The following is a 12495-nucleotide window of genomic DNA, read 5'->3' as shown; positions in this document are numbered from 1 at the left end:
TGTGTGTGTGTGTGTGTGTGTGTGTGTGTGTGTGTGTGTGTGTGTGTGTGTGTGTGTGTGTGTGTGTGTGTGTGTGTGTGCATGATTTTAAGTGACTGTGCTTCTTGGTATTTTGGCGTTTCGACCTCCAGGTTATACTCAACCCTTTTGATCGTTGCATTGTACCAGCAGCTCTGCACTGAAATGGCCAACACTGCCCGAGGCATTACTAGAAATGGATGGTGAGTGAAAACAGAGCAGATCCTCACTTCTTTCTTACCTTTTTTTCCTCTTTTCCCGTCAGCCCCGGGCGCTCCATTCAGTCCAGGGATGCCATCAGTCCCATTCTGACCAGGCATGCCATCTGCACCAGGCAAACCTACAGTAGCACAAAAAAAATCCTCAACAAAACAACATTCAACAAGGGTATGGGTCACTAAACAACAAAGGAGACGTACAGTAGGGCTTGATTTTAAATTTGGAAGCAGATTTACGAGTCCACTTACCCGGCGGTCCTGGTGGTCCTGCAAAGGAAAGTTTGAGGATGTTAGAAGAAAAAATGGTGATATTTTGGGACCTGGTTAGGTAGATTATGTAAGTGAAATATACCAGCTATGCAGACTCCCTTGGTGCTGTTGCAGATGTCGATCAACAATTTGATCTGAAGAGAAAGAGAAAATATCAAAATATATTATAATAATATTAAATACTATGATGTAATAAATCTTAGTCTTTATCTAAATTAGAAAAAATGCTAATATAAGTAATGTTACTTAAGCATATATACAGACATATTATGAGCAAACAGTATCAAACGTAAATGTGTTGAGTTTTTAATATAAATTATATTACAGGATTATTACTACCAATGCTGAACATAAAACTTATGTGTAACAATACATCATATCTGCTGATCCAGATATGCAAACACTTCTTTATTTAAATTGCTTTAAGTTATTGGATCCTGAAGAAATGCTCTCTCATCTTGCCTGTGCTACTATGTATGTACAGCAAAATTACAATAACTTTGATTTGATTTGATGTGATTGATTTTGATATTTCCTAAGTTGGTCATTCTTTGTATGTAAAATCTCAATCTGTAAAATAACCATGCATAATTATATTTCTGAAATGTTGCAGAGTAAAAGTATAAAATAGCACAAAGTGGATTTACAAGTCAAAACTGTACTGGAGTAAGTGCATTTTTAAAAACTACATTTCATTTTCTGTGTGTTTCATATGTAATAGTTTGTAATGACGAAGTAGTCTGTGCTATTTATATTATTTATTTTGGAACATGCAACCTTCAAAATAACAAAGGCCTTAAAATGAATATAAGCTAAAGCCATCTAAAACACAACAAATCTGAATTATGTGTCACCTTAATGTCTTTATATTTAGTCTATTTTGTGCCTGTGATACAAACAGTCCAACCAAACAATGCCACAAACTGGAACCTTCATGTGCCCTGATGGTCAACAGGCCCCAGGATGCACATTTCAACCAGAGGATGATGCAGCATCAATCAACAATGATAAAATAATGCAGCATACAGCAGATTGTGTATAGAGCTTATAAATGTGATTGGCTGCACTCTCCTATAAACAGTCTACCAGCAAGTCCCTCATCTCACCGGCACCATGGAGTAAGTCATCATCATCATCATGTCGTCTTGCACGTGTGCCTTGTGGTATCTCTGGCTGTGTAGGTGCTTGTGCTTCATCTTCTTCTCCGTTTCCTCTCCGACCTCTTGGCTGACCTCCTGCTCGCTGAACTCCTTTCCGTCCTCCAGGTGAATCTCCTGCATCTCCTGCTGCAGCTCCTTCTCCAGCTCTTCGCTCCTCTTGTTCCTGGAGTACTGGTATTGGTACTGCGGCTGTTCCCCACCGACGCTCGCCCTCAGCCCCGCCGCTCCTCTTGGCACCTCCTGGATGAACTCGACCACCGAGCTCTGCTCCACCTCCGTCAGCCTCGCCTCCGTCTGCCCCAGCCGGACGTGCTGCTGATTCTGCTGGACCAGGAGCACCAGAATGCCCACTGAGTTCATCAGCGCCACGGCACACGTCCCGTACAGCACCAGCCGCTGGGTGAGGGTCATGCTGGGTGTCGGGATCCACATGGTCACCACTTCACCTCCTCTCTTTTGAGGGTCGTCTCCCAACCTCAGCATTCACAGGGGATTAAAATTCCAGCGCAGCAGGACAAAAGTCAAACAGGATGGAGAAAGTTTAACGGCCTTAAAGTCCGAGATGTCAAACCAACCAAAATCGATCCAATCCAACAAAAAGAAGGAAGTCCTTTTGCTGAAATTTAAGGTCCTGTCCAGAATATTGGAAAGGTTCAGATAAAAGTCCAGTCTGCTTCAGTGTCTGCGCTGCACACGGGTGGTCTATCTGAAGGCTGACTAGTAAATACAGTGGTTGTTGTGTTGATCGCCAAGTGGAGAAGGGGTCGTGTGTGTGTGTGTGTGTGTGTTTGTGTGTGTGTGTGTGTGTGTATGTATGTGTGTGCACGCAAAACCAGTAATGTAGGAGTGGGCATTACACAATCTTCTGGGCTTGTCTGGGAAGAAACCCCCGCCTGTTCAGTCACCTGATTTATATTCATCACAACCCATTCTACTGCACCGCCGTGGGCAGACTGACATCACACACACACACACACACACACACATATGAATGATGTACGCACAAAAGAACTTACATACATAACACATGAAAACATGTTTCACACTAAACAAAGGGAATGGTCAGTTACACTGTTCCTTAGGTGAATGGATCTTTATTTGTATTATTATAACAGCAGAATTAACCTGGAATCAAAAGAAAATACACCACATCGAAACGCATCAACGTCAATATCATTCCACTGAGTTGCCTCGTCTCTCTCTCTTTCCTGTCTCCTGTATCCTCCCTGAATTTTATCCCCCCGGCTCTCGTCCTTGTCACATTCTCATAGTCCCATTCACCAGCAGCAACAATGACCCATTTCCATTGCTTTGATTTGGGCAAGAAATGTGACATTTCAACTGGGGGGAAAAAAAATAAGAGTTCAGCAGAAGAAGATCCAGCTCTCAGCATTTGAAGGCTTCTTTAGTGTGAAAGGTGGTTGGTACTGCCCCTTTTTCACTTATGTGAAGATAAAATTACTGCTTTAATAAATCAGTTAATCAGCCAGTCTGTTGATATGGAGCGGTACTGACCTACATGCTCTTGCAGCCATAGCAGCATGGCCTTATAACACAAACAACAGGAAGAGGTAGATAGAAAAAGCAGGCGTGATACATTACTAGATTCATTCTGTCTGCAGATTGTGGACTCTGCCTCAGGCTGTAGGTCACTGATGGCCAGTTGTTGGACAGCTTGAATTGCTCCAGCAAATGTGTGCGCACGTATAGTTGTAAGAACGTCAAGGCCGTCCCTTTGTTGTCTCTCATTCACTGTCTCAACCAGCTGAGACTGAGGACAAAAAGCAGAGTGAGGCGGTCATTTGTTATATGCATTCAAAATACTAAACGGGCAAAAAGTGAACCACAAGGATCTTAAAGATGACTTTGTATTGAACAATGTAATTTGTGCAAAGCTTGATATGATATACTAAACAAAAATATAAAGGCAGCATGTCATATTTTATTGAATTTTATGCTTTCTTTTTAATAAAGGGGAATATGCTGGAAATGATAGTGGGCAGATCAAAAGTTTGGTCATTTCCGACATTTATAAACATTTACAATAGAGCTGATGAGGCTGTAGATGCTGATTATGGACTTTTGTCCTGCTCTTCATGAAGGTCTGGGTGGAGTTGACAGACATTTAAGGGCACAAAATCATATTGTTGGACACATCCATCCAGAGCATCCCACAGATGTTAGACTGGTGACATGTTTGCAGCCTTTGCAGTCCATTTAGCGCTTGAACATTTTCAGCTGCTGTAGAAGGTCAGTGCATGTTGTGGCAACATGAAGACAGGGATGGTGGGGAATGAAGAAATGCAGACACATTCCTTGTCCATGAAGTATCCCTGCCCCATTCATCGCTCCTCCACCTCCACGGGCCACTCTCTGTACAACGTTGACCTTTCCCTTGTACAACACCAAACATGATGTCTGCCATCTGCTTTGCACAGCTGAAAATGAGATCAGACAGTGAAAGAGACTCTTCTCCATCTTGCTTTTCTGCAACAAACATGATTGGTTGTCCATGAGAGCTGATTATGACACTGTTTTGCCATTAGATCGAGGCCTTGGTGCGGACAACGACATCACAAACCGGCTACCCTCAAGCGATTCCTCACAGTTTGAGCAGGTCTGACTTCTTGGACAACAAATGGTGGAGATGTTGATGATGTGATCGTCTCAGCCAGCATCCGGCCTGCCAGCAACTTGCTATCTTGTTATCTGTGGCATTGTGTCGTTTGATTAAATCTGCATTTGAAAGCAGCCTTTCATAGTGACTGGTGAATGTAGCATCCTGATCACACAACGGTCCTTGGTTAAGTTACACCTAACCAGGATGTAAGTGAACTCAATCGTCAAGAATTTGTCATTCGTCATAAAACCTTTTGTGCACAGTCGACTAGATTAAATCATTTTCTTACAAAAACAACAGAAACAAGGTTTTTAACTTTTCTCTCAGAGTCAGGAAATTGGTGGCTTCATATTTTTGTTCAGTGTAAATCAGATAAAATGATTAATTAACTTTACTGTATGTTGACATGCCAACAAGACATTTCCCACCTGTTGTCTTAACCTCTTCTGGTTGTGTTTCCTCCTTCCTGAGGTGCAGCTGCTGGGAAAGCGACCTTATCTCTCTTCTTACCGCCGGGTTGAGAGGTCCATGTCCTTGTTGGTGCTCCAGACCAAGGACAGCCAGATGATCAGATGTGTCTTCAAACAAGCCTTATCCTCCTACTCCTTTGCTTTTGTTCACAGGTTTGAAACGTATTATTACTCAAATGTCACAGTTCAGTAATTCAAGTAATTCACTAGATCAGTAAAACAGAGAGTATAGGGATAAAATATTGTACTCAGAGTAAATTATGTGGCAGTTAGAGTAAATGTTTGCATGTAAAAAAATAAATAAATAAAAAAAAGCATTTATTGAACATCTTGAAATTTTTGAGTTTCAGTTAAACTATTGAGGATGTCTCAGGCCTTCAACTAAAGCATGTTATGTAAGCGAATTTGTTACGTAAGTGTGGAGGAACAAACAGTGAAGCATCCCTCTCTATGGCACGTATCTCCCAGTGTTTAGTCAGAGTTGGTGGGTCAGCAAGTTCATCTTCTTGCTGTTATCAAATCTCGTTCCAACTCTGCGATGCCCCCTTAAAGAGGAATTCTGACATAAATTCCTCAAAGTTGTCATGGCAGATCCATCCATCCATCCATCCATTATCTATACACCACTTAATTCTCACTAGGGTCGCAGGGGGGCTGGAGTCTATCCCAGCTGACTCAGGGCGAAGGCAGGGGACACATGGACAGGTCACCAGTCTATCACAGGGCTACACTTAGAGACAGACAACCACATTCACACCTAGGGACAATTTAGAATCACCAATTAACCTCAACATGTTTTTGGACTGTGTGGGAGGAATCCGGAGAACCTGGAGAGAACCCACGCTGCACGGGGAGAACATGCAAACTCCACACAGAAAGATTCCGGTGCCCCCACCGGGATGTGAACAGTGCTAACCAACTCATGGCAGATCACACAGAATAAATTTTGTCCAAACGTCATACATGTTTTGACATTTAACTGCTTTTTTTCCCAGCTTTCTGTCAGTCTTGTGTGCTCACTTTGGAATTCTTCCTACACATGTGGCTGGAGACAAAGATGTGCTTGACCACAACACAGAGCCCAGACACAAGGTTACATTAACCTCTGTTTTCGGGAGAAACAGCGGGCTTGTCGCTGCTTAATCATGTGGAACAATCTAGGACTGAGCCATCATGCAGGGCATCACTATCGAGGCAGGGCCTCAGCACACAGTCGGCCATTTGAACTGCGCACATTCTTGGACTCAAGTGTGGGCGGTAAGTGAATTCACAGAGTCTTTTATGCAGAATGAGCCAATTGAACAAAGGCAAAATGAGACAGCATGGAGTCACAAATTGCAATAAAAAACAAAATGAATAAAATTACCAGGGTTTACAGGGAAATGGAGGGAAACAGTTGCTTTGTTAACTTTCCCTCGCTACATAATTCCACATATATCTTAGATTGAGTTTTAATGTTGTCACTGTACTACACTGCAGAAAAGCTGTGTACGTAGTGGTGTCTGTGCCATCGACAAGAGTTTGAAAATACGAAATTCTTAAGTCTGAGCAGAGGCCCAATCCAAATCTGTAAAAGGTTCCTGTTAAATTCAATAATTCAGCCAGTAATTCTAGTCAGTTGTTTTATTAATTTAAAAAAAAAAAAAAAGCTGTCTAAAAGCTGTTTTCTAAGAGCTTCTCCACTTTGCATTTCTGATAAGGACAATTGTTACATAAGTCCATCCATTAGTCCCATGAGCTGCACTCGTTTGCCGGGGAATGGAGATTAGCAGGACACTAGCTGATGATGGGGCTCATGTACTATTGCATATATTCATTCACGTGTTTCATAATTCTTCCCGACTTGACATTTTGGGAAACAAATATGACATCTGCATTTTAAGCTCCTGTTATGTATAACGTTAAAGGATTAAATGACTGCGACTTTTTAAACAACTCTTATAGTGGCACCGTATTCGGTATATTGTTTTCTTTTCACGACTTTATAGGTGAATGTTTCAGTAAAATAAGATCTGGATCTGGTTTAATGCTTCACAGCTCTGCTTCTCCATCTACTGGTGGCGTGATGGTGGAATCTGGGTGTGATCACAAATACTGTGAACTCCAAATGATCCTTTCAAGTTATCATTTAAAAGCAATGGGAACTTTTACCTAAACTGTAATTAGATCTGCAGTATAAAGGCAATATATAAAAGAAAAAAAACAAAACAAAACAAAAATGCCCTCTTTAATCCCAGCTTTCCCTTGTTTTCTTAGCTTTTGTAGAAGAAATTAGAAGAAAACCTTAAGCATGAGTGAAAAATGCAATGAAATCTGTCCAGACAGATAAATCTGCAGTATTGACAATAACAACAAAGATGCTCCCACAGTCTCACAGCCCAAGCTGTTATTGTGTTGGATTTTTTAACCTATTTATTTTGATGTTCAAAGAAGGCGCTACAGCCTATTTCTCATCACCAAAATGCCAAATACAAGTTCACACCATCACTGAACCAAGTCCTGTACTCCCAAGGGCACAGGCACCAATCCAACCCTCCAAGGTTACAAGTGTGTTGTTTACCATTTCCCTCCTCTGTTGTGGCTTTTGTATTACCCTGACCTGGCTCGTAACCAGCTCAGCCCGCCTATAAAGACAGAGCCGAGGCAGCCGTCATCATTTGGACGTGTGCAGGTGGTTTTACATCTCACCTCTTATGGATCTGATCTCTGGCTGTGAACGGACGATGACTCCTTTGGGTTTGGACGCCGTCATGGCAGACTTGGTCTCTATGTCCCCGAATGCAACTGCAGCGCAATCACCAGGTATCTCCATGGCGACCAGAACCCTCATACTGCTTGTGTGTGTGCTGGTGGCCGCCTGGAGTCACACCGACAAGAAAACCGTCCCAGGTAAGTTCAGTGACCGTATTTTAGATTTGACACTGAAACTGGTACAAACCGAACTACAGTATTTGACATCATTTCCCACAACAGGTCCCTCATTTTGTCTTGGTTTGGGGCCACTTCTGTCAAACATAAGATTCATCTGGACCGGAATAGGCACAGCCAGCAACTACTACAACAAGAAGTATGGAGACATCGTTAGAGTTTGGATCAATGGAGAGGAGACACTCATACTCAGCAGGTTGGTTACATCTGTTAATGCAAACAAGTCAGTCGTGCAATGTGCAAAATAATAATCTCCTGTGTCGTTTTTTTTTACTACAAGGGCTTCAGCAGTGCATCATGTGCTGAAGAATGGACATTATACTTCACGTTTTGGGAGCAAGCTGGGTCTCAGCTGCATCGGCATGAACGAGAGAGGCATCATATTTAACAACAATGTGGCTCTGTGGAAAAAGATACGCACCTATTTCACTAAAGGTAGCACTTGTACCTTCAATCAGCTGTCCAAACTGAGTGGTTGTCAACAAATTCAGTGACAATAAGTCACAAAAACCTTTCTGTTTCAGCCCTGACAGGTCCCAATCTGCAGCAGACCGTGGAGATTTGCGCCTTGTCCACTAAGGCTCACCTGGACAACCTGGACAGCCTGAGTAATGTAGACGTCCTGAGTTTGCTGCGCTGCACTGTAGTCGACATTTCCAACAGACTCTTCCTGGATGTCCCTATAAATGGTAAACAGACATGTAGAGATGGCTATTATACAAGTTGTAAGTGAGGATGTATTTCATCTGAAAGAATGCATCAAGCACAAATAGGAACTGTGTGAGTTTGAGTGAAGATTCAGTGAATTTATCTGACTGTTGAATTGTGTGTCCAGAGAAAGAGCTGTTGCAGAAGATTTTGCACTATTTTGACACCTGGTCGACTGTGCTGATCAAACCGGACATTTACTTCAAGTTAGGCTGGATCCACCAGAGGCACAAGGCAGCAGGGTGAGTCACTCACTTACTTTTATCATTCATGTCATGCTTCTTCATACATATTTTTTTGTAATCAAGTGTTCTGTATCTATTATCTCACAGCCAGGAGCTACAAGATGCCATAAAAAGCCTTGTAGCTCAGAAGAGGAGAGATATGGAGCAGGCAGATAAACTGGACAACATCAACTTCACAGCAGAGCTCATATTTGCACAAGTTAGTATAAGAATCGAATCAGAGTTCATTCATTTCAAAGATAATCTCTTTTAGTGCTTTTTCGGCACATCCTTGAACCCGTGTGTCAGTATTCTTTTAATGCAGGACATCTAATTCACGTTTGGTTGTGTTTTCAGAACCACGGCGAGCTGACTGCTGAGAACGTGACGCAGTGTGTGCTGGAGATGGTGATCGCAGCACCAGATACTCTGGCCGTCAGCATCTTCTTTATGCTGCTGCTGCTCAAACAGAATCCAGATGTGGAGCTACAGCTGCTGCAGGAGATAGACACTGTTGTAGGTAAGATGAAAAAACACACTGATCCAACAAAGCAGAGGTTAAATGATGGCCACTAATGATCGATTTTAGACCAGTCATGAACAGTTTTCGGATGTGAGCACTCCAAAGGTGCATTTAGTGCATTTCATAAACACAGGACTTGTTGCAAAATTGCACACTGGCAAGTCACTATATGGCATTAATGTTTTGTTAATTGCAATTGTCTCACTGTAGGTGAGAGACAGTTGCAGAACGGAGACCTTCAGAAGCTGCACGTGCTGGAGAGCTTCATCAACGAGAGCTTGCGGTTCCACCCGGTGGTGGACTTCACCATGCGTCGAGCCCTGTCTGATGACATCATAGACGGCTACAGGGTACCGAAGGGCACAAACATCATCCTGAACACCGGCCACATGCACCGGACCGAGTTTTTCTTGAAAGCCAATGAATTTAATCTGGGAAACTTTGAAAAAAATGTGAGTAGTTTGTCTTTTACTTGCATAATTCCACCTGCAACACTCAAATGTATAAGACAGAGTGGCTTATATTGATAGAATAAACACTTAAGATCCTGAAAGCCCATTTTCTAAGTCAGTTTCTTACTATGAGTGACGGAGACCTATGTGAACACACAGTTTTCCGCCAAAGTTAAAATAATTTGGGGTATTTTAATTTTTCTGTTTCTATCCTTGCTTTTCTCATTGGTGTGTAGAAGGTTGAAAAAGATGGTGTCAAATACTTCAGTGTACCAATCAGGATGTAAAATTTATTACTGTCAATCAAATCTGATTCAACCTCCCAAACAGTCCAAGCAAGGTGGATTAGATGAGTTTGGAGTGTCAAGATTATTTTTTATTTGTTAAAGTGATGAGTATTAACATTATAGACAAAAACACTTTATTTGAAATTATACTTTTTCCCTTCCAGGCCCCTCGGCGTTACTTCCAGCCGTTCGGTTCAGGCCCTCGCTCCTGCGTTGGCAAACACATCGCCATGGTGATGATGAAATCCATCTTGGTGCAGTTGCTCTCCCAGTACTCTGTTTGCCCCCATAAAGGTTTGACCCTGGACTGCCTCCCACAGACCAACAACCTCTCCCAGCAGCCTGCAGCGCATCAGCATCTCATCATGAGCTTCTTACCCAGACAGAGAGGAAGCTGGCGAGACAATGACCTTTAACTGCACCTACACTTCTAAATAGAACATATATATATATATACACATGATCTCTAGTACTTCATTTAGACTGTCTCACAACTGTACAAAGCTAAGTTTTATATGCAAGTTTAGACATACAGAAATAAATATAAATTATTGTGCCAAAAATTGTGTCTTATTATCGGTAGCGTTTTTTGTGTGTGTGTGCGTGTGTGTGTGTGTGTGTGTGTGTCTACATATATTAATTTAGGAAGAATTTTGAATATTTTTCAATGAAGTGTTCTTTTTAATTAATTAATGTTTAGATTGGATTTTCTAGACCAACAAACTCACCAATTTGAATGTATTATTTTCTAAACAGTTTATTATATTATTATTATTATTATTATTATTATTATTATTATTGTCATTTTTAAAAACATTTTCAAATATGTGTATATTAAGAGTAAGTTAAACTAGCTCAATGTGTTTGGCAAATACATTTAACAGCAACAAATGTGGGTGAAAATGTTTAACAGAGATATAAAGTAACAGAATTATTGGCGATTACAATTAAATAAAGACAAAGGAAAATTACACAAATCCATGACTTTAAATTAATATAGGCTTAGAATATTTGAATAAAATCCGCACAACAGCATCGCACAGAGAACAAATAAAACAAAAAAACTAATTGTGCTGCCATCTATTATGATCTGAGTAAACTTTAACACAGATAAAGGAGTAATAATTATATATGATGCATGCAGATTGAGAGCACAAAAAACCAAAAAAACCAACCCCTCTTCTGTTTTTGTGTTTGCAAATATCGGTCAGAAGAGGGCACTGCAATACTGAAAACGATGGTATGATCTTTATCTCGAGCCACAGCCTGAATAAAGAAACCAATCTGTCCATTATGTTCAGCCGCTCTGCCTCTGGGCAAACATTTCAATATATTTCACACACAGATGCTTCAATTTGTATTGTTTTGACTTTATAAACAGCAGCATCACTCATAGGACTGTGCTGAACAATGACATGTTGACTGTGCGTTTGAAAAGAAAGGAGAACCAGAGATGGAGCCTTTGAGAAAGAAAAAGATCAAACAGGCTTCACATGTAGATAAGAGTTTCAGCTGTGCACTGCAGATCCGTCCGGGTTGTCAGTCATCGGCTGTCTATCAGTGATGCAAGACGGCGAAACGCCTAAAATACAAGTCTCGGTCTCAATTTTACTGACACACAACCACCTGGGACTTGCTCGGTGCTGATTACAGTGAGATGAGGGGCGTCTTTCAGGAAAAGAAAACACACACAAGTGCTTGGTCGGCTAATCAGTATCTGCAACAAACCATTTCACCCCCTTAGCAACAAGTGTGTGTGTGTGTGTGAGTGTCTGTTTGTGTCTGGATTGAGATTGCTTTTTTTTTTCCCTTATAAAATGTGTTGTCTGTGTGCGTGTCTTGTTGCTTGCATTTGTGTGTATCACAGGCTGTTCCTCGCAGGTGTCCTGGGAAATAGCAAATGAATCATTACTTTCTCATCAACCCCGGTCCTCTTTCCTGTCCTCTGTCAGGCTGGAAATCATCTTGCATACACTGCAGTCACTCTGCCTGCACTTTTGTAAGAAGTATCTAGTAAATTTACCAGGAAAGCATTCCTATTCGTGATACTCTCCTTCACCTCCGCTGAGCTCAGTGCCATTAACAAGAGCAAAGAGAAAATGAAGTCATTAAAAATTTATGCCAACAGCGAAATACTGACAAATATCAAGCTGAATATCAAATGAAGATGTTGTTCCTGTCATTCGCAACCTGCTGCTCATCTGTCAAGCTGGGGGTTTGTTTTTTTCTGACAAAATTCAAACACCCTTAAGGCAGCAGTTTGTTTGTGTGTATATTCTGCTCAAAGTTAAACCAAATTACTGTACAGAATGACTAAAGCCATGGATGAGGCCAAGACGGAGCCCCAGAGATGAAGCTCAAGCTGTAAATTAATAGCTGATCTGTATTCATTTAAGTGTCAACAACACCTGACTAATGTGATAGCACTTACTGCAGTTTATAGTAGCTTCAGGGTGAAAAGATGTTTTAATTATCACTCTCTCACATAAGGGCCAAATAGTGTCACTGTCAATCATCATCATTATCTATCTATCTATCTATCTATCTATCTATCTATCTATCTATCTATCTATCTATCTATCTATCTATCTATCTATCTATCTATCTATCTATCTAT

General features: G+C 41.3%; 2 protein-coding genes across 2 annotated transcripts in view; one reads left to right on the top strand and one right to left on the bottom strand.

The window, feature by feature from the left end:
• Window positions 1-2379, bottom strand: part of gldn (gliomedin) — a 5291-nt gene extending 2912 nt beyond the window's left edge. The window contains exons 1-4 of the mRNA XM_008289457.1: window positions 1613-2379; window positions 589-640; window positions 486-503; window positions 260-358 (exon numbers count right to left, since the gene is read on the bottom strand). Coding sequence (XP_008287679.1) covers window positions 260-358; window positions 486-503; window positions 589-640; window positions 1613-2149 — 706 coding nt within the window. The 5' untranslated portion in view covers window positions 2150-2379. The remainder of the gene's footprint in view (window positions 1-259; window positions 359-485; window positions 504-588; window positions 641-1612) is intronic.
• Window positions 2380-7449: 5070 nt separating this feature from the next.
• cyp19a1a (cytochrome P450, family 19, subfamily A, polypeptide 1a) lies at window positions 7450-10294 on the top strand. The gene is made up of 9 exons (XM_008289451.1): window positions 7450-7645; window positions 7730-7880; window positions 7965-8119; window positions 8209-8373; window positions 8520-8634; window positions 8725-8836; window positions 8974-9136; window positions 9350-9591; window positions 10043-10294. The coding sequence occupies exons 1-9, from the start codon at window positions 7450-7452 to the stop codon at window positions 10292-10294; spliced, it is 1551 nt and encodes a 516-aa protein (XP_008287673.1).
• Window positions 10295-12495: the final 2201 nt, after the last annotated feature.

The sequence above is a fragment of the Stegastes partitus genome, unplaced genomic scaffold, assembly GCF_000690725.1.
Source record: "Stegastes partitus isolate 25-593 unplaced genomic scaffold, Stegastes_partitus-1.0.2 Scaffold615, whole genome shotgun sequence".
Classification (NCBI taxonomy): Eukaryota; Metazoa; Chordata; class Actinopteri; family Pomacentridae; genus Stegastes; species Stegastes partitus.
The sequence above is the reverse complement of the archived record's forward strand: the minus strand, read 5'-3'. Positions and strand labels throughout refer to the sequence as shown.